General features: G+C 45.5%; 1 protein-coding gene across 1 annotated transcript; it reads right to left on the bottom strand.

Moving 5' to 3' along the window:
• Window positions 1-207: 207 nt before the first annotated feature.
• Window positions 208-23,530, bottom strand: IGSF1 (immunoglobulin superfamily member 1). The gene is made up of 21 exons (XM_044234690.1): window positions 23,374-23,530; window positions 16,468-16,552; window positions 14,141-14,277; window positions 13,961-13,987; window positions 13,267-13,548; window positions 12,620-12,907; window positions 10,473-10,757; window positions 9,950-10,243; window positions 9,203-9,481; window positions 8,733-8,853; window positions 6,779-6,849; window positions 6,651-6,683; window positions 5,975-6,265; window positions 5,399-5,677; window positions 4,495-4,782; window positions 3,317-3,604; window positions 2,522-2,809; window positions 2,039-2,326; window positions 1,647-1,925; window positions 1,136-1,259; window positions 208-981 (listed from the first exon to the last, which is right to left on the bottom strand). Exons 1-21 carry the CDS (start codon window positions 23,528-23,530, stop codon window positions 846-848), a joined length of 4,320 nt encoding a protein of 1,439 aa, XP_044090625.1. The 3' UTR covers window positions 208-845.

Below are 23,530 nucleotides of genomic sequence, written 5' to 3'. Positions count from 1 at the left end.
ATTTACACTTAAGAGTGAATTAGCGTACACTCCATGATTGTTAGGTAAGGGCCACAAAGCACACTTCATCAATTTCAAAGTTCTGCAGAGGGCTAATCCTAATGTTTGAAAGCAGGCATATTATGGACCTAGAATTAACACAGTGAAAAGGATATTCTTTCTTTTTATTTTACTTTATTTATTTTATTTTATTTAAATTCAATTAGCCAACATATAGTACATCATTAGTTTTCGGTGTAGTGTTCAATGATACACTTTCAATGTTTACCCTCCTTGGGCTGAACTTGGAGGGAATATTCCCTTCCCTTCCATCCATCCATCCATCCATCCATCCATTCATCTGTGAGATTGAAGGACAAAAGGACATTCTCCTCACTGAACTGTGTCTCAGACCAAATTGGGAAGTACTCTTTTGGAGCCTCCCCTCCTCCCCCACCCCATTCTTAAACTCCTTCCTTTGTGCTAGAAGCCCATGCTCTCTTATTCTGCCATGGAAGTCAGCTCCAATATAACATTTCCAAGCTATAAGTGAACACACCCATGGAAAAACCACTTATAGTTTTTGCAGTTAAATAGTGAATACTTTTTAATTCAGAATACATTTTTAACAGAATTTCATGCACCAGTAAATCAGTACAGTGAGGAGTTATAGGGGTGGGGAATCTCTCTTCAGGAAACATCTCCTCCTGGTAGAGCTCTCAACTCCCAGAATCCCCTTGACCCAGCTCAGATGATTAGTGGCCAAAGAGCAGTAGATGGGGTTGACTCCCAGTATAACCAGTTGGATTTGCAGGTCTCTGAGGATAAAAGAGAGGAGAGGAAAGCTCTTGTAAAGGAGGAGACTATTATATTGGGACTGGCAGTTCCACTGAGGTTCCCTGAGAGCCTGATGAGGGAGAGCTGGTGCTGGTGCCTGGTTCTCCTTCTTGATTACACTCTTCCAGGGCTATGGTCTGGTCTCTTCCATCTGTCTCTGAGTCCCTGTGTGGAGAAAAAGACATAACTAAGGGAGGATCCAAAATTATCAATCTGAAAACAGGTTGTGTTATGGGGCTCAGATATTTGAGGAACATTCAGATCATTGTTTTTCCACCAGCCCTGGGTTTATAGAAGGAGGCTGACATGAGGCATTTACCTGGTTCGGAGTCGAGGCCACTTCTTCCACTCTATGGCTAGCACCACCCCCAAAGCTACAACTACCACCACAATCAGACTACTTCGGACAATGTTCCCCACAGTGCACTCCTGAGCAGCAGGGCCTGTGATGACAAAAGGGCAGAAACCAAGGCCATGGAGATTAGCACATATACGTTCCCCCGATCTCTTGTTGCCCCCTCATCTGGCCTTCTCCAGGCTTCCCTTGGGAGCCACGTTGAGAATGCAGAGGGGTTGATGAGAGCCCGTGCTTATGCTGAGGCAGACACTGCCCTCCTTTTGGGGGTGGAAGAGGCCTTGAAAGTAGAGGCCTGCTTGTATCTCTGGGTGGATCTGAGGTCTACCGCCTCACCATCCCTAGAAGAAAGATGACCACACTTGAAGTCTCAGACCCCAAATCCTCCCTCTTCCGTCTTTGATGGTCACCATCCAGACTATCACTGGGATCCCAGGAGGGTCATGCCAGGGCCATGGAAGGACTATCCTCTCACCTGCAGCCCCCACCAGCTCCAGGGCATCACTAGGCTCTGACCAGATATCAGGGTAGGCCTGGAGGCGGTAGCTGCAGCTGTAGTTGCCAATGCCTTTTCCTTCTATGTTGCTGATGATGAAGTCCCCATCCTCTGAGAACTGCTGAGGTGCTTCTTCTCCATCATGTTCTAGGACAAATTCAACACCTGGCAGGGGTCCTCGACACTGAAGGGTGATGTCCTTCCCCAATTTGAAGATGGTGCTGGGCCAGGCTGACAGCAAAGGCTTAGGGGGTTTATCTGCAACCAATCAGGACAACCAACCAGAGTTAAAAGTGGTTTTGAACCTTCTTAGGGCTAATTACTTCAAAACTACAAAATCTAGATGATTACTGAGGTCTCCAGGACCTTACCAGTCACCCAGATCTCCAGGAAGTCACTGCGATTAGAGGCCGCAAAGGGAGCAGAGTCCAAATAATAAACACAGCTATAGACCCCAGAATCGTCACCTCTCACAGCTGGCATCCAGAAGTCAGCCCTGTACCCATTTGGGCTCCGTTGCTCCAAAGGATCTTGAATGCCCTCCTTCAGCAGGACAAATGTTGAGTCTGGCAGTTCCCCTTGGCATCGAAAAGTCATATTTTCTCCAGGGGCCACAATGGGTCCGGGCTGGGCTAAGAGGCTGGGTTTAGGGAGCAAACCTAGAAGAAATTAACTCCTGGTCAGAGAGAAGAGGCCACTTTCCAGTGTGCCACCCCCAGAGTCTGTTCAATAAATAGGAGAGACTATTGCTTGCCTCTCCTTGACCTCTTCGAAAACTATTTCCATGAGCCCTCTTGCAATCCATTCTCTCTTCTCTATGCTCTCATGCGTGCTCTAGAGCACCATCGCCTTACCTGTGACTATGAGTTCCAAAGTGTTGCTAGGCTGTATCTTGATAGAGCTGGTCCAGTCAGGGTGGTAGCAGCAGCTGTAACGCCCTGTGTTAGCACCAGATATATTGGTGATGGGAAATGCCCCGTCATTACTGGTGGATCCCCAGAGCTGTACTGAAGGGGTTCCTCTTTCTTTTTGTAGGATGTACCCTACTCCATGGACTGGCCCCTGGCACCAGAGAGTAACATTCTGCCCCATAGGAACCACAGAACTGGGTTCAGCAAACAACAATGGCTTGGGAAATGTGTCTAAAAAAAGACCAAAGATGTAGTGAGTAAAGTTACTTATCACTCGCTGCATTAACCCTTCATCTTTCTCCTTCTGGATACAATAGTTCCCCCCTCCATGGTCTGGCCTAGCCTTCTACACTTCCTAACCCCTACTCCAGGTGTCTCTGTCCCAGTCTCATAACTTGTCTGTTCTTTTTTTCCCCATATCATTAATTAGTTTATTATTTTTTCTTTCTTAAATTTTTACTTAAATTCTAGTTAGTTAAATATAGTGTAATACTGGCTTCAGGAGAATTTACAATTCATCACTTACATATAACACCCAGTGTTCATCATAAGAGCTGTCCTCCTTAATACCCATCACCCATTTAGCCCACACTCAATCCACCTCCCTCCATCAACCCTCAATTTGTTCTCTATTCTTTAGAGTCTCTTATGGTTTGCTTCCCTCTCTCTCTCTTTTTTTTTGCCCCTTCCCGTATGTTTATCAGTTTTATTTCTCAAATACATCTTGTCTGTTCTTACCAGTCACCCAGATCATAATAGGCTTGCTGAGATATGATCCCCTATTTGACATGGTTGTCTCATAGTAGAGACAACTGTAGTTCCCAGAGTCCTCTGTTCCAACAGCATGGAGCAGAAAGTCAGCTGAGTTCCCAGAAGTGCTCTGGAACTGTAAGGGAACACGGGTTCCCTCCTGCAAGAGGGCAAACCTCATGCCTTGGAAAGCCCCTTGGCAGCGCAGGGTCACATTATTCCCAGGAAGCACCACAGGACCTGGCTGTGCCAGAAGAGTGGGTTTGGGGTAGAATTCTGAAATTCAAGAGATCACAACATGAGAGAAGCCTGCCCTCCACTTTCTGCAGATTACTTTTTTAGCATTATTATAACAAACAGTATGTGTATATTTAGCAACTTTAAAAATACAGAAAAAAACTAAAGAAATACAATTTTACCATTCAAAGATAACCATTCTTTATACATGTCTCTATATCTCTTTTTCATTTTTTTCTCTATGTGACCATGTCATTGTAGCTGTAACTATTTCCATAATTAGGATCCCAATGTTGCACGGTTGTGTAGTTTAATATTTTTCACTTAACTTTATGTAGTAAACATTTTCCTATGACATTAATCAGCCCTTGAAAACTATCATTTGTAACGGCTGCATAATATGCAGCTGTCATTTCAAGGTCTTTGCCCTTTCTCTGAGGGCCATCCAGCCCGCCAATCTCTGACAATCCAGTTAAAGAAAAAGTGAACATTGAGCCTAAAGCTTAAGGCCAAGCCACCAAAAGATTTCAGATATAGGGCATGTGAGCTTGGCATTGGGGATTGGACACCCCCCATCTGCCTCACTTCTTTCCCTAGAAGTGAATTACTTGCCTCTCCCCTCTCCTTTGTCCCTTCTCTCTGTATTAGTAATAATAGAATCTGCTGCCTTTCGTGGACTCTTTACCATGTGCCGGGCATTTTCCTAAGCATTTTCTTGGTGAATTTTATTTTTGCTTATTTATTTGTTTGTTTGTTTGAGTAGGCTCCATACCCAATGTGTGGCTTAAACTCATGACCCTGTGCTCACAGAGTCCTGTGCTCTAACCTGCTGACTTTTAGAAGGAGCACCTTTCCTCTCCCACTGACAGCCCTTCCAATCACTGTCCCAGGGTCAATCCTGTCTCCATCTGTGTTTCCCCACTCCTGACCTGTCACCACGAGCTCCACAGGGTCACTGGGCTCAGACCAGATAGCGAAGTCATAATAGCGGCAGCTGTAATTCCCTCCGTCACCAGTGCCCACAGAAATGATCAGAAAGTGAGCTTCACTGGCCCCTGGACTTGCCCAAGACTTGTCACTGGATGCTATTTCACTTCCATCTTTGTAAAGAATAAAGCTCATGTGCTGCTGGGGAGTGGAGCAATTGAAAGTCACTCGGGCACCAGGAGTGACCACAGGGCTGGCCCATGTCTTGAAGAAGGGCTTGGGGTACATTTCTAGAAGGCAAAAAACAAAAACATGACACAAAAGCGAATTAATAAAAAAGATAGCTAATATAGCAAATATTGGTTCCTGGAAGCTGCTTTGTTTTCTACATTACATTCAGAAGTAGGTGCATTTAAAAATCAAGGCAAATCCACTTATCCACTTTGTAGATGGACTTTTCCCAGGGACTCCTGCCCCCCCACCCCTCACCTCCTCCAGCTGAATCCTCCCTGTCATCAGGGCAGGCAATAGAGGCTGGTTAAAACAGTGAACTGTCATGAGGGTTCTACTGGTCCCCTGAGGCTCAGTTTGCCCATTTGGGCAAGAAAGGGAAATGGTACTTGCTTTGCCTCCCTGGAATATTTGGCCTATATCTAAATGAGATAATTGATATGAAAATAATTAGAAAAATTAAATCACCCTCCACAAACCCCAGCTATTAATAACGATTATGGCTATTAATATCGTGCAGCCAGAGGCCCTGGCACTCCCAGCGCCACGCCTGCCTGGCTCTAAGATTGGACACAGGCTCCTAGGACCAGCAGCAAAGTTTGCTGTGGGGAGAGGAGTATCTGACCCAGAGCTTTGCTTTCCCCCCACCCCCTCACACACCCTTTTCAGCTCTACCTTTTATGACAAGCTCTAGGGGCTCACTGGGCTCAGACCACTTGAAGGGGCGCTTTTCAGTGTGGGTACGGCAGCTATAATTGCCTTGGTCTTTATCCTCCATTCTTTGGATTGTAAAGAAGGCTTCTCTCCCAACGGCACCAAGTTGCTGGACAGGTTCCTGCACTCCCTCCTTATACAGAACAAACTCCATGCCTGCCAGCCATCCTTTGCACCGGATTTGCAGTTTCTGGCCCCGGACTGGGGGGGAAGCAGACATGACAGGTTTGGGGAGGATGTCTGGAAAACAAAATGGGGTGGAAAAGGAGGCAGAAGTTTGGAGGTGCCTAGAGGAGACACTTTGAGTCACTTTGTCAGGAAAAAAGAAATCCATCCTGGCCTGGCCTTTGGCTCATCCTATTAGCCTCCTTTCACTCTCTTCCCCACCCCCTCCCCCATTTCAGGGCCCCTCCTCTCCTACTTGCAGCTTAAGTCCGGTGGGCTCCAGGTTGCTGTGCATTCCCCCACCCTTAGGAACACTTTTGAAGTCACAGGGCACTGAGGGTCACCCCGAGAGGAACCTCTGCCCTTTCTTACCTGTCCCCACCAGCTCAAGTGCCTCACTGGGCTCCGACACAGCCATCTCCTCCCACGAATGACAGTGGTAACTCCCAGTGTGGCTCTGGGTCAGGGCGCCAAGGGGGAAGGCAGCCCGGACCTGTTCTGAGGCCGGGCGAGTTGCAATCCACCCGGTCCCGTCCTTCAGCAACACAAACTCCTTAGTTGAGCCAGAAGGGCTTCTGCACCAGAGGGTTAAGTTCTTCCATGGGGCAAAAGGGAAGTTGGTCTCTGCCCAAAGCTCAGGCTTAGGGGTTGGCATGATTATTTCTAGAAACAGCAGAGTTAATGAAGCCATCATCCCTCCTCCCTCCCCTCCCCCTTTCTTTGCCCTTGAACCCCCTACCCAGATAGATCACAGTGCCCACCTCCCCTTTCAACACAAACCCAAACTCTTTCCTTCCTTCTATAGGTGCTGGGGAAAGGGGAAGCTTATGTCTCAGCTGAGCCTCAGAAAAGTGCAGAAGCTTGGGGGAAATTTTGCAGGCAGAAAAGCAGAGTTGGAGGCTGAATTTTGCCAGCAGCTTTAGCAAGTGCCCCTTCCTGGCTGTCCGTCCCTCCCAACCAGTCACTCCCTGGCCACTGACACTGACACTCTGTAGTTATTTCGGATCTCCAGGAAGGAATGTCCCAGTCTGGAGCAGGAAAAACTCACCAGTCTCTTCTGTCAATACCCCATTGCAAAGTCCTGCAAAAGAAACTGCTGCCAGGGCTCTGCCCCCTCCCCCACGGGACTTCACCCGGCCTTCTGCCCAGGCCCCTTCCCCACCCCCTTGTACTCACCACAGCAGAGAAGGGCTGTGACTATGAAGAGCATGGTGACCCCTTGAGCTGTTCCCAGCAACCAGGCTCCTCTAGTGAGACCAGAAAAGAGATGAGAGGAGCTGCTGGGGTTAGGGGGAGGGCGGAGAGAAGGGGGCGGCAATTTATGTCATTGGCTTACTCACCACCCAATAGGGATTGGATTTGGGCAGGATAATGGGATATAATCTTTTCTGACATCGATGACTTTTCTTTTTGAGGGCCTCACCACCTACAAACCTCTTGCTCTTTCATGACCCACGTGCCCCCCGCCCCCTTCCCCCTCCTCAGCCTATATCAGATGTCAGCTCCCCATGGCCCCTGATTAGGCTGTTGCTGGAATTGAGTTGTCAGATGTGAAAATGCTTTTGTAACTCCAGCTCTCAGAACCTCTGGAGCTCAGAGTGATCGGCAGCTCTGGGTGGTGGGTGTGGGGGTGGAGGAAAAAATCTTGGGTGTTTCTCCGTCATCAAGTTTAAGTTTGGAAGCAGTTTTTATTATGGCAGTATTGGTCCTCAGACCGACCTGCCTCACCTGCCTTTGTTATGGAAGGGTTGCCTAGGCAGCCGCAGTGAATTACCCGAAGATTGTCAGTGCTGAGCTAAGCTTGTCAGAGAGTGGGATCTCTCTACCCCCACCCAGATTATGACTAGCAATGTGCAGCAGCTTTGGATTATGGGTCCTGTAGAATTAGATGATATTAAGCCAAAATCCATTTGACAATTTGTACTTAGAAAACACTGACCCTCCTTCCCAGTCAGGAAAACATGCTTTTCAAGCTGCTTTCTCTGAAATCTGTTTCCTAAGCTCATTCTTTGATGCAATGGTCCTGAGCTGAGGTGGGGCACTTGAAGGTACATTTGTTTTCTGACCCCTGGCTTGGAGGTTACCCCAAGGTGCAGAATTCAGGATCAAGTCTGAGGATTACTAAGCCTGGCCCCCCACTGAGACTTTTTGAAAATGCAAAGGGTGGTGGGTTTTGCAGAAGATTTAGGGGACTCCCTTCTAATTACCCAAGCCTTCTGTCCCTCAAATCCTGGTGGGAAACACAAACACACACAATGACAATCATCATCCATTGCGTATTGAATAGTTCCAGACACAAAAAGGTCCATGATCATGGTGAGGGGGCTACAGCCAGGTGCAGAAGTTTGGGGGGTAGTAAGTAAGGCCTTCAGGGACTGAGGTCCCCACCAACCTAGTAGCTGTCATTTCCCTTCCTTTTGTCAGGCAGAATCGCCCCGAGCACAGGCTATGGGGATCAAGGAGTGAGGAGGATGGCCCAGAGGACACCAAAGGATCAAAGGAAATGGCAGGATGACCTGTTTGGTTCACCATTTTGTAGCTCAGAGGAAGTAGTTTGATTCCCTGGACCAATCTACTGCCTCATCAGATGCCCATCCAGGTTAGGATTATATTCTCAGGATGCTCTGCACAGATGGTGGGAGGCCAGAGTGGCAGAGAGACTGGTTTCTGTGGAGATTAGGATGGACCATGATGCTCTCTAGCCCTTGAAAGCTAGGGTAAGGGTGAAAAGTTGGGATGGAAGTTAGATAATACCCAGGGAGACAGTTTGGCTTTTTACAAGAGAGGAAGTTCAGACTAAGTTCATTTGGGAGACAGGGTGATTTGGGAGGGAGACTGGGACGCTCTCCTGGGTGGGGGTAGAGGGACAGGGAATCAGTGAATGAAGTTCTGATTGCTTTTCCCTCTAAGAATAATGCGTCTCTATCTTCTGGCTTGGGTGCTGACTTCTCTGTGAGGTGAAAGAGGAACAGCTGGGATGAGAAAGTCTTGTTTCTTAAGCCCAGAAGGTGGGGGATACAAAGAGTGTGACCCTGTGGCTTATATCAACTGGAGTATGACTCATTCGGAGTCTCTGGGGAGCCTGGACTCAGCTAGATTGAAGAACAGGGGGCTAGGACAAGACAGTTACCTGATTCTGAGTCTCCGACACTTCCACCTTATCCACAGCACTACCAACAGCAAGGCAACAAGCTGTACGATTAGGGACAACCTGATAGCTTCATTCAGAACATAATTCCATGTGAGAAAGCCTGTGGCCAGAAAAGACCAGGAGCAGGTGTCTCGATAGGGAAAAGGGGAGGTGAACACATTTGGGATTGGGGTGAGGAGGAGGGAGGAGGAGCTGGTTACTGAAGGCAAAGGAAAGATGAGACAGTGTGGCTTTATTTTTCATGAAGAATGGAAGTTTTGAAAGTGTCCTGCTCAATGCCTTTGAGTGATTATGAGACCACCCCAGGGGAAGTGTGTCCAAACCCAAGAGCCCTGATTTACACGCCCCTGACTCCCCTTTCCATAGCTTTCTGGGCACTGCTTCAGGATCCCTGAGGTATCATGACCAAGGCCATGGAAGGGCAACCCTAGGAAGAGTTGTCCTCTCACCTGCTGGCCCCATAAGCTTCAGAGGTTCACTGAGATCTGGCCAGATGTTGGGGTGTGCCTCTATGTGATAGCTGCAAATGTAGGTCCCTGTGCCTTTTCCTTCAGCATTACTGATGATGAAGTCTCCATCCACTGAGAATTTTTGGAATGTTGCTCTTTTTTCCCATTCCAGAGAAAATTCAAGTACTGGATGAGGTACTTGGCACTGAAGGGTAATGACCTTTCCTAGCTTGAACATGGTGCTGGGCCAGGCTGACAGGGAGGGTTTGGGGGACTTATCTGCAACCAATCCAGAAATCAGAGTTAGAATAAGTGACCTTGAACTCAGTACCACTTCCCCCAACAAGCTTCTCACCTTCCTATTTGATCTTTCCTGTCTTTCCACTTCTACTAAATCAGTGGTCTCAAAATTTGACCATGCTTTAGAACCTTTTGGCTCACTCCTCAGTACTCTAAAGATTCTTGGGTTTCTACCTTCTATCAGGGAGACCTCATACCTACAAGTTTTCCCTGGCCAGAAGGAAAGTATCATTTCCAGGGGGCACAATGAGCCTAGGCCATGCCAAGTTGCCGGGCTTGAATAACAATCCTGGGAGAGAAGATAGGTAAAGTTTTTGGAAAAAATTCTGCACCAACTTCCTAGTATATTTTTCCTTGGCTCATAACTCCAAAAGGGTACAAGTCTGCTAGCTCCTTCTTAGAACACTGTAATGCTGATAAATACAAATGACATTTGTTAGCACTTGCCTACAACCACGAGCTCCACAGTGTTGTGTGATGTCATCCTGATGGAGGTCTTCCAGGAGAGGAGATAGTGGCAGCTATAGACGCCAGCATCACTATAGGTCACATTATGGAGGAAGAATGACCCGTTGTCATCAGTGTTGGTGGTATCCAAGAGCTGAAGTGGTTTGTCTTCTCCTTTCTTATAGAGTGCAAGCCCCACTCCATTCACTGGCCCTCGACACCACAGGCTCACGTTCTGACCCATCTGGACCACAGGACTGGGCTGAGCAAGTAGCCAGGTCTTGGGGAAAGTGTCTAGGATAAGACCAAAAATATAAAGGGCTAGTGGTCTGACTCCCCTTTCACCACTAAGGGTTCTCTTCCTTCAGTACACCCTTGGAAAATCCTATCCTAAGCCCAGTTGTACAAATTCTGCTCCCATTCCCACTGTTAGCCCTGGCTGCATGATCACGTTCTCCACGTGGCCCAGAAGTTGTATATCTTTAGCCCCTAACATAGGTCTCCTGGCATTCCCCTCTCTTACCGGTCACCCAGATTTTCAGGATATCACTAAGAAGTGAACCCCTGTATGACCCATCATAGTAAAAACAGAAGTAATGTCCAGCATCGTGGATTTTCAAAGCCCGGAAGAAGAAGTATGCCTCATTTTTTATTGGCCTTTTGTGGTAAAAGGATTTCTCCAAGTCTTCGAGCCTTATTAGAGCAAAGGTCATTCCATAGATAGGCCCCTGACATCTGAGCTTCAGGCTTTCTCCAGGTGCCATAATGGGCCCAGGATACGCTGTCAGAGTTGGTTTGGGATAGAGTCCTAGAAAGGGAAGAGACCCTGAATTAGAGATAGGATGATTCTTCCCTATTATCTCTTAGTTTTATTTTCCCAGTTTTTCCTAAAGACAAGTAGTGGTAGCTGAACTTTAGCCCCTACTCCCTCTCCCTTCCTTGAAACTTAGCCTCTTCTAGGAGATAATCAAGGGCATGTCCTCTCCTCTCACCAAACTTTATCGGCTCCACTGAGTTCTAACTATGTATAATGCTGTGTCTCAGTGGAATATCTACATTTGTAATTGTCTGTATCTTTAGGTTCCTGAAATGCCAAATGTACTTCTTCCAACCACCCAAGAAATCAATCTTCTGAAAATGACTTTGATTTCATCTTTGTAGAGCATGAATACCACTGCAGAAATAAAAATGCCCTTTGAACACATTAAACCCACATAAGACTCTACTTCCAACATGAGATTGGAAGAAGCCAATGAAGGATCGGCCAATAAGTCTTTGACCCAAAGAAATCTCTGTCAATGGGGTCACACCTTCTTTTCCATGTATTGTTCCCCCAAGGGGATCATACTACAAAATAGAGGGCGAAAGTTATTCTCATACCATTCCTTCTTACCCACTGTAATCCCAGGTAGAGCCACCAATCTGTTATTGGAAAGAACAGCCCTGTCATACGCTCACTGAGCATTTAGGATGTGTCAGGCATCATGTAGGTCTAAGGATGTACAAGTAAAGAAGACACAGTCCCTATCAGCAAAGTGAAGGATATCAGTGAATAGTTAACCACAAAAGTGAATGTTAGTGGAATCTACTCAGGAAGGACATTCATACAACAAACATCCATAAACACTGTTCAAACAGTTTTTGTTATTCAATCCTCAATAAAAAGCTATACTAATAAAATTAACATCTACCATTTATTGAGAATGTATATGCCAGGCACTGTACATATATTATATTTAGGCAAATCCTCACAACAACCCTGTGAGGTAGGCATTATTATTATACCAATTTTGTACATCAGGAAACTGAGGCACAGAGAGGCATCATACAGTAGGTTGAATAGATACTGTTATCCCATTTTAGAGTGGTGGGGGGAACAGAAGCACAGAGAGGTGAAGTGGTTTGCTTAAGATCACACAGGAAAGAGGTATAAGAGATGGAACTAGAAACCAAGACTACTGCTTCTAAGTCCAGGTTATCTCCTGTGGCACCTATTTTGACTGATGGAGGAACTAAAGCAAATTTCTAAAGGATCCAGGCCACAGGGTGGGCAAACTGGGATGGGAGTGTGTCTCTGGCATTTGAACATTTTGGGGAGACTTCTGCTGTGTCTAGATCTTGATACCGTCTTACTCGTTCTACATACACAAGACTAAAGTAATTTGTATAAAGCCATTTCTAAAATACGAGCTGTCACTTTTTATAATTTTTGTTTACCACTGACACTAGCACAGTTCTATTTTCTATGCTTAAAAATAATAATCACAGATACAATAAAATGCAATTAAAATGTAAAAACCAGTTTATAAGACTGCAGTGGCAGTGCCTGGCACATAGTAAGTGCTCAATAAATATTAATCAAATGAATGAATGAAAGCATGATATTCCACAAGTAGAGAATAACAGAGCTATGACGAGCTGAAGCTGCTGGACATTTGACTGGGCTCACTCACTAGCGTGAGTGAGCCTAGGTGATTGGCTTCTACACATCTGCCTGGTAGCATGTGTGATTATAATTTGCATCTCAGGAAAATATCAAATGACTCTAGCTTACAGGCCTTGCAGGGCCTAGGACCTGGCTAAAGAAAGGAAAATTGGAAAGCCTGGTTCATCCAGCCATGATTCCGGGGACAACAATCATCAGACCCCAGCAGCCATAGCCACACCCACCTGCAACAATCAGCTTCAGGGGGTTGCTGGGCTCTGACCACAGAGTGGGGAGCATCTGGATATGAGTGCGGCACATGTAAACCCCTTCACTTTCAGGTGTCATGTTGGCAATGGAGAATATGGCCACTGTCCCAGTTGGGATTTGGTAATCCACGGGCTCTGCATATCCCTCTTTGAACAGCATGAACACCAAATCCTGCAGCCAGCCATGGCAGAGTATGTTAACATTACATCCAGGAAGAGGGGAGGTCTCAGCCTGGATCCAGAAGATGGGCTTGGGCAGCTGGCCTGGAAGGAGAGAATGAACTGGAATTCAGATAGAGCAAGGACAGCACTGCTCAGTGGGCAGGAGAGGAGAGCGCTACTTAAATGAGAGTTCTCTGAATAGTCCTTATTTACCACCCTTCCCCCTATCTGGGGTCTCCCCTATGTTGAGAACTTGCTCTCTAGATCTGTTCCAGAGACTGCATCCTCATCTGCATTGCCAATAGAGAGTAGGCACTTACTAACTGTGGAATGCTTGCATGTATGCATTCATGCATTTAAGGTGAATGAATGAATGAATGAATGAAACAAATATTGCTCTGGGAAGATTTGAATTTCAGGAGCTGGAGTTTATTCTTAATTATCTATTACTGTCTTCTTACCTGGTGCCTCCAACTCTAAAACTTTACTGGGCTCTGACCAGCCTGTCTCCTTCCAGTAGCAGCACCTGTAGAGACCTGCATTGGACTTAGTAAGGGCACCTATAGGGAATGAAACTTGGAAGGTCTTGGAGGAAGGGCGGATCCAAGTCATTTGTGTCTTATCCTTCAGCAGCAGAAACTTGCTTGAAATCCGAGAGGGGCTTTTGCACCAAAGTGTGATGTTCTCCCAAGGGGCCTGGGGGTAGTTGGTCTCTATCCATAGCTCCGGTTGAGATTGCACCACTGTCATACCCAAAGATCACAAAGATATGAGCAGTCCAACCCTCTCCCTCCCATAACGTGCCTTGCAATGTCCCTTAAAATTTGCCCTGACCCAGATTCTTCTTTTTGTCTTCCTTTGGGAATAAGAGTGTCTGCTTATGTGGGAGGTGGGATAGGGCCCCTAGGATATTTGTTTGAGGGATTCAAGTGAGTTGGAGAATACAGTGCAAGTCTGGCTTCCATTCCACCTGAATTAAAGTTTTTTACTTTCTGTGGGAAACCAAGTCATGAAGTGAGGGGTTCTGGTCCCCAACCAGCTCAATCTGGGAATTATCTTTGTGGTCTCAAGGTAGTTATATCCAGGGCCATGGAGGCAGCTGATGTCTTGGAACTTCCAGGAAGGAAAGTACCTGAGGTGGCAGGATTCACTTACCTATTGATGTCATACCCAGACTCAGCCCTGAAAAGAGAGATAATGGTTAAAAAGGGCCCCCATGTTGACCCCACCAACCCTCAATTCTCAATACTCTCTTCTTTCTCCCTCCCCAAAGTTCCCAACCATAGGGGTACCTGTGACAGGGTCACCTGCCCCTCACCGCTTCCTTGTACTCACGAATGCAAAAGAGCAAGACACTGAATGTCCACAGCATGGCGGACCGTTCCCCCAGCCTGTCCAGGGTCGTGGGGCCTCTGGTGCTCAATGTGCGCTTCAAGTCTGGAAGGACTTTGCCCCTCAGCAGGTGGTGAAATCTAAATGCAGAGGTGTTTTTACTCAGCAGACTTGTCCTGCTCCTCAAAGTTTAGTTTGGATCACTAAAGTACTTGACAACCCTACCTTCCACTCCTTCAGAGGCATGAAAAGTACTACAAGGTTACCTTGCCCCTTTTCTCCACCTATTTCTCCTTGCACCCAAGGTCTTTGCTGGCATCTAAGATGTCAGATCTGTTGAAATGTCTGTATAGCCCTGGAATCTCAGAGGCTCAGAGGGTGACCTAATCCAGGCCAGAGGGGAGTCCTTGGGAGGAGAGAGATGGGAGTCATCTTCTTAGATCCTGTATTATATGTATATATGGTCTGTATATATGGTCTGTGTCCTCCAACAACCTAGCAAAGGAGGCTTTCCTGCCATCCCCATTTTGCTGACAAGGAAACTGAGGATTAGAGGGGGTATATTTAATTTGTCCAAAGTTAAAAGATTAAATACCAGATATTAATATAATAACTCCAATGTCTATTCTCTAAAACTGGTATTTAAACACCCCCTTTCTTACCTTTCTTCATCCCTTTGATCTCACATCACCCAGGCCTCCCCTTCTGTGGATTGCCTCAGATGCAATATTACTCTCATTCTTAAACCCCCATCTCAAGTAGATGTTGGAGAATCAAGCTACTTGAGTTAATTAATGTAAGGTGTAAATGATGTATTTGCTGCCTGTAATTTATAAGCATTTTTGTTCATTGGTCCTAAGGAAATATGGTAAAGATATCTGAATTCAGGGAAGCCTTTTCATTTTCCAAAAAAATCACTATTAACTATAACTTTATCACTATTAACTTTCTTGCCTCTTCTCTACCACTGCACCCAAAGTATCCTTTTGCCAAGGGAAAGTGTATCCCTACCACACAAACTCAAGCTAACTCTTCTCCACCAACTCTATATCAGAGTCTGAGACCCTGGCTGTTTCACCCTATCTCAGTAGAGTGGGTGTAAAGGCAGCTCCCAGAACAGAAAAGGGCTGATTGCCCTTCCCAGAACGGATAGCAGCACTGTAGCCTCGAGTTTGCTCCAATGCTAACACTGGGTGGGATGGTGGAGCAAAAAAAACCAAGAAGATTCATTTTCAAACATCTGGGCTGTGGGGAACAGGTGGACCTTCAGAGATCCAAGGAAACAGTTAGTTACCTTTTGCATTTCTGGATGCTCAAATTACTCTCGCTGAAATTTTCATCTGTAAAGTTGGGGAGTAATACTTACCTAGGATTGTTTTTGTGTTGGATCAGAGATAATGTACAGGACACATGGTAAACATTTCATTACAAGGTGGCTATTTTTCTTCTTACCCAAGGGGGTATTAACCTGGTGTAGGACCCTAAAGATGCTCTTTCACCTCATCTCCTTGTCCCCCACTTGCCTTGGATGGACCTAGCCCAGGCCTGGGTTTGAGTTCTATCCTGTTGCTTTGTTCCCCCAAGGATTTATTGGTGAAGCCATGTTCTACTGCCAAGGGAAAGGTTCAACCTGGGACTCTGCCCAGAAATGCCAGCTGAGATTCCAGGCTTGCCACTTAGACCCCTAAACCAGGATTTTGCCTCCTGGGGACTTGAGTGGAAGGAGGGAAGGGGGCTTCTCAGCATGGCTAACCACTCTCCAATCGCTAAGGAAACCGTACCATTTACATCCAGCCCAAAAGATGAATCTTATGCCCAGGGAATGTGGGAAACAACAGCAAGCTTCAGGTTAATTGGATACGCCCATTTTTGGCCTTTCACAACCCCACCCCCACCGCCAACTTCCATAGTCTAGTCCTTTTACCCTCCCCTTCTACTCAACCCCAAGCACTTTCCCCACCCCTAGGCAGCGCCGCAGTGCTTTTGAGGGTGACATACCCGAAATGTCTAATGGCTCGCCCCCTGCATAGCTCTGAGGGCTCCAAGAATCAAAGGGCTTGGGCTCGGCAGGGTGCGGGGTACATGCTTCGCTGGGGGTTTGGAGGGAAGACTGAGAAGGAAAAGGGAAGGTATTTACGGTGCCCAGAGATTCTTAGCGAGGCAATGCTGGATCCGTGGAGGGACGGAGAAAGGGAGGGATAGACTGGGGAGCAGTTTGATTTGCTGCAATTAGTTACAGCAGGGAGATTATTTCGGGGTTTTGTTTAGGATCTGAAGGATAGTATTTAATCTTCAGCCACTGGGCAATGCGCTCATTTGCAGGTACTTACGGTAGTTGAAGGCCCGCTCCGGCGTTGGAGATTCTCCAGTGAGCTCCCCCAGATGCAGCAAACTGCCGGGCATGAGAAGAGCTGTCTAAGGACAGCCTCTAGGGCTCCGCGCCCCGCCTCTCTCTCTCCCCCGCCAGCTTTCTGGTCCGCTCCAACCTCGTCCCCGCCCTCCGCCAGGCTCTGGAAGCCCACCTACCCCAACTCTGCCTGACACCTGCAGTCCTCTGACGACCCGGATTTCTATGCCCTTCCCAGCTCTCTGCCTCTCCTGACTCCCTGCAGAGGTTGCTGGAGCCAAATTCAGGCCCCTGCCCCCTCTCCGGTCGCTGTGAGTTTCACTGGGTCACTGTATTCTGGAGGGGAGAGGGCCAGCTCTTCAGACTGCCAAAGCTGTAGATCCCTCCTCTGCAGATCCCCAATGCCTTTAAAGGGATCTCAGGTCTTCCTCTGCCCATTTAATGGCCCACTTATGCATAAACATGGCCACCATGGTTTAAATGCCTCTGGGCCCTGGGCAGCTATTAGTTCTAATCTTCCTAGCAGCCCTAGGAATGTGTTACTTCCCTCAGTTTTACAGATGAGGAAACTGAATCTCAGAGAGGGTTAAAAGACTTGGACAGCCTCCAGAATCCAGCTTGGGAGAAAAGCCCAGGCTTTAGAGACATACTAATCTAGATGTCAGTCCAGGTTCCACTATGCAATAGCCCGAGTGACCTGAAGAAAGTGAGTTAAACTTGCCTGAGTCCCAGTTTCCCCATCTGTAAAAGAAAACAGCAGAAGAGGTTGCATGGGGCTTTGTTGGAATCATGCAAATCAAACTTCTAACAGTATGCCCGGTACCTGGTAGGTGCTCAATAAATGGGAGCTGCTGCCACCAGTACTGTTACTAATCTGTAAAGCATTCCCCACATGTCTTAGAGTAACGTGCTTTCAATGACATAGACAACCTTCCAAATGTAGTTGGTCACGAAAGACTTTTTGAAGTGAGAAATGTATCGATAAGATACTAACCAAAGCTCCTGACATATATCATACGATGGGATTAAAGTGCAGCATCCAATAAACTGGCAGATCAACTGATCATCGGAAGAAAGAGCCAACTTAATGATAGAAGATTACAAATTATCTAAAGGAAAAAATATTGCAATTTAAGAGCAAACCACATAAAAATAAAGCGACAGCTCTTTTTAACAGACGAATTGAATATCATCTCTTTGTGCATCAGGTGAGATCAGTTGTGGCTTTCTGGCATCCTTTGTTCCTACATACCATTAGAAACTGCAGATTATCCCCCAAGGATTAGCATAGCCATATGAATATAGATAGATGTTTTTTGGGGGGAGCAGTTTATTTAAACTTTCCAAGACTCAGTTTTTATTTGTAAAATGGGGATAATACACAGAGTACACAGAGTTTGGGGTCGTATTGAAAAGCAATCCCCCTGTAAACCACTCTAGAGTGCCTGGGCCACAGCAAGCTTCCATTAATTCCACAAACATTTGTTGAGTATTTCCTTTGTGCCATGCATTGTCCTACCAGCTGATGATTTAGAAAGAATGGTAGTTTCTGCTCTTTGATTTCTTGTTTTTATTCGTTAGTTTCTCCTCTTAAGGAGTTTGTAGTCTAAGGATAAACAGCGGTGGAAAACCCATAAAAGATAGCTAAGGGAGGAGGTGTCGTGAGAACCAGAGGATTGCAATAGGAAAGAGCAGTAAGGCCTGGAGAGCTGCAAGCAGTTTGCTGTGCCGAAACTAGGACAGTGGAGCCAGTGAATGAGTGGGGAATAAAGGTTCCAGAAACATCTGAAAGGTAAAATTGGCTCAACATGATGATCATTTGGAACTTGGTAGTGATAGTTACTATCTGTCAGTATAACCAGTGCCAGTTTTCAAAACACGTGTATAGACATCACTATGATAGTACCAGGCACTAAGTACTTTGTAAATCTTGACTCATTTTCTGCCCATAACAACACTATGGGATGGCTATCATTATCAGCCCCATTTTACAGATGGAGAAACTGAAACATAGTCAATTGAGCAAATTGCCCAAGGTCAACAGAGCCAACAAGGGGCAGAGCTAGAATTCACATCCAGCCAGTCTGTATTTACAATCCCATGTTCTTATTTGTCTTGTTTTTAACATATCTATAAATCGGTTTTATATAGAAAGGATTTCTAAAAAGTTTTATGCAAAATAAGTGAACCTCTTAGCTTTTTCATGCTTTCTTTTTAATGAAGTATAATTGACATACAACATTATATTAGTTTCAGGGGTACAACACAATGATTCAATATTCATGTACATTTGTGTACTGCAATCCCATGTTCTTTTTAAAAAAATTTATTAATATATTCATTTATTTGAGAGAGAGAGTACGCGGTGGGGGGGAAGAGGGCAAGAGGGAAAGGGACAAGCAGACTCCCCACTGAACAGGGAGAAGTGAGCCCAACTGAAGACTACACTCCATTCCAGGACCCTGAGATCATGACCTGAGCCAAAGGCAGACGCTCAACCAAATGAGCCACCCAGGTGCCCTGCAATCCCATGTTCTTAACCACTACTCTAGGCTACCTCTACGTTGGATGTTTAGAATGAAAAAAACTAAACATAACTAATAAAAGCCCAGTGATGGGTATTAAAGAGGGCATGTATTGCTTGGAGCACTGGGTGTTATACACAAACAATGAATCACGGAATACTACACCAAAAGCTAATGATGTACTACTGTATGATGATTAACATAACATAATAAAATAAAAAAATTGAAAAACCAGATTTTACTTAGTAAAATAGAAAAGCGCCAATCAAATGCGCTGTTAATAATGTAGGAAAAAGGCAATGATAGTGTCCCCCTGCTCTTTGCAAGTCCTTGGGCTAAAGCTTGTGCTTTGGACCAGCAACCTGAATCTAGAGTCAGATTCCCCAGTAAAATTGGCTGTGGAAGCCTGCAAAAGGTCTTGGGACTCTGTAGGTAAGAACATGATTCACCCTTACCTGTTGTTCTGGGACACCATGAAATATTGAAGGGATTTATTATTCAGGTTTCTTAGACGTGAACTCATTCAAACTATAGCTGGCACTTGAGATGGGAGAGGTTTCATCTCTAGGCTCCCTCTGTGGGTCTTGAATCTTACAGCCTGCCTGCAGAAGGAGAAACAGTCTCTGGTCGACTTTCTAGAGAAAGCTTGAGTAACCTAATATTTTAAAGCTAGTGATAGGGGCCAAGCAACTCTAGGGCTGAGACTTAGCTAGGATAGAGCTCTTGACTTTGGCTCTGCTGACTTTCCCCCATCAGGAATCCACTGGCTCTGTGACTCTGAATCTTACACACACACACACACACACACACACACACACACACACTTGCACACCAAGAAATCTGGGATTCTCTCCTGGTTGGTTAGAGTTGGCTGGTACTAAACAATTCTCTTTCATGGAATGTTTTAGGAATGATCAGTCTCATTCCTAAGGATCAGACCCCCCCACCCCCCAGCCCTCCATCCCCTTAAGCTGGCCAGAGAGATATGAGAGGGCTTGTATGGGACCTCCCAGCCTCACCATCCTGGGGCAGGTGTGATAACCAGAAAATATTCCAGAGCCATATCCCTTCTCACTTTCACATCTTGAACATGGGGGCTGGAATAGGGTTTCTTTTGCCAAAGCTTCAGAATCACTTCTTATGGATTATGAGACAACTGTTAAATATAATATTTTATTGAGTACATACTATATACATTGAAGTAAATTGTGTGGTTGAGTGTAGAGGTGGGACTAATGTAATTTATAAGAAAGACTTTTCTAAGCTCCAAAAACTCTCAGTTTAGAAGAAAAGAGCAACTCTCTTACAAAAGCGTAGTGAGAACCAGAAGAGTGCTAGAAAAACTTCAAGGGACTCGAAAAAGGAAAGGCATCAAGGGCCTGATACTGCACACAGGGTGGTCTGGGAGTCTTTTTCCATAACTGAGTGCAGTGTAGGAAGAAGAAATCTTTTTAAAGTTAAATCTGACTTACAGTAGCCCAGGCAGGAGAAGCACAGGGCAAAGCTGACTCTTCCCAGTGACGTAATGGAACTGGCTAGCCTTGGCTCAGGAGAGCTGAATGCGCACACCTCATCCCAACCCAGCATTCAGTAATATTATTTTGGCATCTTAAAATTGGCTATGGCCAGAGAATTTACAGGACTGAATAAGCAAATGCTACCAATCAGTTTTTTTTTTCTGCCAGAATGTTTGTTAAACATTTACTAGCAAACCACTTTCTTTCAGTTTTATGTTTTAAGACAGTGATTCTCACTGGCAAACAGGAGCTATCAAGAATCCTGACAATTTTCTTACACCCTCAAGAGAGCCATGAGCATTGTGGCCCCTCCCCCCTTCCCCCACTTCACTGCTGTGGCAAACCACCCAAGGACTGTGCCAGACCTTTTGAGTATTCGGTGTGTTCAGAAGGTTGCTAATATTTTAGCACCCCTTTCCCTCCCTAGTAACCCCTCAACCATCACCCTCTTCTACAAGGGAGAGGGTAGGTGAAGTAGATGAGTAAGCAATTAAGGGAAGAACTAGACAAGTGGTGGTCTGGGACAGTGGGGAGACCCAAGAAGACAGATTAGGTTCCCACAGCAAGACCTGGTTGAGGTTTGAGCTCTGGAGGTGGGAGGCACCTCCTTTTGGTGGTAGAAATGGACGCTGAGGCCTGCCCACAACTTGAGTTTCAACTTATCCTTTATCAAGCATTTCAATTACTAAGGGCACAGTTGGGGGCACTAAGTCACTTCCAGAAGCTAGAACCGAGGGTGTTTTCAGGACCTGGAGGGAAGATTCCTAGAATAAATCAAATATAAGTGATGAACCAGAACTGAAACATTTAATCAGAGCACACATTGGGAGTCACGAGGCATTGTGAGCCAGAAGGCAAAGAGGCCTGCACCATCAGGCTCCCAGTGCCTGTCACAAAGCAAACCAACAGTGTGATTACCCAGTTGAATTTAACTTAAGGTTAATGGGTGGATAGAGAAAATGAGGTTTTGTCCTGTTCCAGTCTAGCAGGGCCACAAGGTTCTGTTTGGTCTACGTAACATTCACCAAAAAGGTAAACTACTGACCCAGTGTTCCCTACCATAATCCTCCTAGTGTCACAAGTTGCCTTTTATTTATATGAGGAACAGAGGGAAGATGCATGTGAGTTTATACGTTGTGAGTGTCTGGGTACATGGGAGTAGGGTTTCAGGGATAGATGAATAAAACAAAGGCGGTCTCTGAGGGTAGGCTGCAAAGTATTTCAGTGTCCCCTTTTCTGGTGTTGGATGAAGTTGATGGCCCCAGAAGGAAAGAGGTGGGCCCAGCCCCACTGGCTGATATGGGCAGGCAGAGCAGCCTCTAAGAGTTTAGGTCTGACATAGGCAGGATACTTAGAAGTGCCGGTGCCAGAAAAGCTTTTTTTCTGCTTCCAAGCCTATCTTGCCTCCAAGTCTGTCCAAATTGTAGGCATTTTCATGAGTTGGGGAGGAGGAGGAAGAGGGGAGGGCCTGCTGTTTGGGAGCTTTTAATCACTTGTCCAAAGGAAAGTGAAGAAGTTAACAACAGGGTTCTTTTACTCCCCTTTATTGTATGATTAACCAATTATATAATTAAAGTTAAATGGAGATGTGTAAACGGCAAGAGCAACACAAATTAGCAATTTAAAAACACATCATGGCAACATCACCCACTGTTTACAATCTGTTTCTAAAAATACCAGTTTATAGGCAATCATTTCAATGTGCATGCATCTTTTCCAGTTCTACTTGTTTTGTGCTCTAGGATCCTGTCAAATTTTCTGAAAGGTCCAAGTACCCTTAGCAGAGAGGAGGGAAGACTCTGTAAACAAGTATGTTAATACAGTTTATTGCTTTTGTATTTACAATAAAATTATTTTTCCTATTTTAACCATCAGATTCCAGAGTCTCCCTATTCCACCAAATTATTATCTTACTATGTTCACATCCTCTCCCCCACGTATCCCTCTTTCATTCTTCTCCTTTTTCATTTTTACTTTTCTCACACAGAATAGCTAGCTAGCTATTGGTCAACATTACATTTGTTACTTCATTTTTCACTAACTACGCTGGCAAAAATGCAATTAATCACCCAACTAAGATCCACATTCTATTAAGGAACTTGGCTTTGTAAATCAGTTTAGTCCACTTATCTCCAGGAGCACCCTGTCCCTGGGCTGCAGGTGTTTCCAGTAAAACCAAGAGTTGCAGAGTTCTGCTGACAAATGACTTAAAGCCATCTTGATGGTCAAAGATTCTTCTTTCACAGTCAAATAGGTGGCTGGATGGTTCACTCAGGGCTTTAGATCCCTGACCTTCATCTGGTAGTAGATGTTGCTCCAACGTTCTCTCTCTTCCACTGTAAGCAAGGCACAGGGAAGCGTCAGCCCCTTCTTCACCTTATTGGAAATCAACTCACCATTTTTTTTTAGCAACTTGCAAGATTATTTCTTTTTCTTTCAGGTTTGAGAACTGTACAAGTAGGGTAACTGGGTGACTTAGTCGGTTGTGTCTGCCTTTAGCTCAGATCATGATCCCAGAATCCTGGGATCGAGCCCCGTGTCAGGCTCTCTGCTCAGTGGGAAGTCTACTTCTCCCTCTCCCTCTGCCCCTCTGCTTGTGTGCTCTCTTTCTCTCTAGCTCTCACTCTCAAATACATAGCTTTCACTCTCTCACAAATACGTAAATAAAATCTTTTTAAAAAGAGAACTGTACAGTTATGTGTTTTGGACTGTTACTTTGAGAGTTGTATTTGAGTAGGGACCTGTAAATTCTTTGTATATGTAAGCTGAGTTCTATGCTTAGCTCTCAACAACCTTTTCCGGTAATTTCCTTAATAATGTTTTTAAGGTTGCTCTCATTCTCTGTACCTTCAGGGATGCCAGATACATGAATATTATAACTCTTTGATGTGTTTTCGAGATCCATTACCTTTTCTTGTACTGTGAAGAGCTGTTTGCTTAAAGTTTTAGACTTTTGAGACTGAAGCTCAATTTGGTCTTCATTTGGACCAGTTCTCTCTTCCAT

The sequence above is a fragment of the Neovison vison genome, chromosome X (assembly GCF_020171115.1).
Source record: "Neovison vison isolate M4711 chromosome X, ASM_NN_V1, whole genome shotgun sequence".
Taxonomy (NCBI): Eukaryota; Metazoa; Chordata; class Mammalia; order Carnivora; family Mustelidae; genus Neogale; species Neogale vison.
The sequence above is the reverse complement of the archived record's forward strand: the minus strand, read 5'-3'. Positions and strand labels throughout refer to the sequence as shown.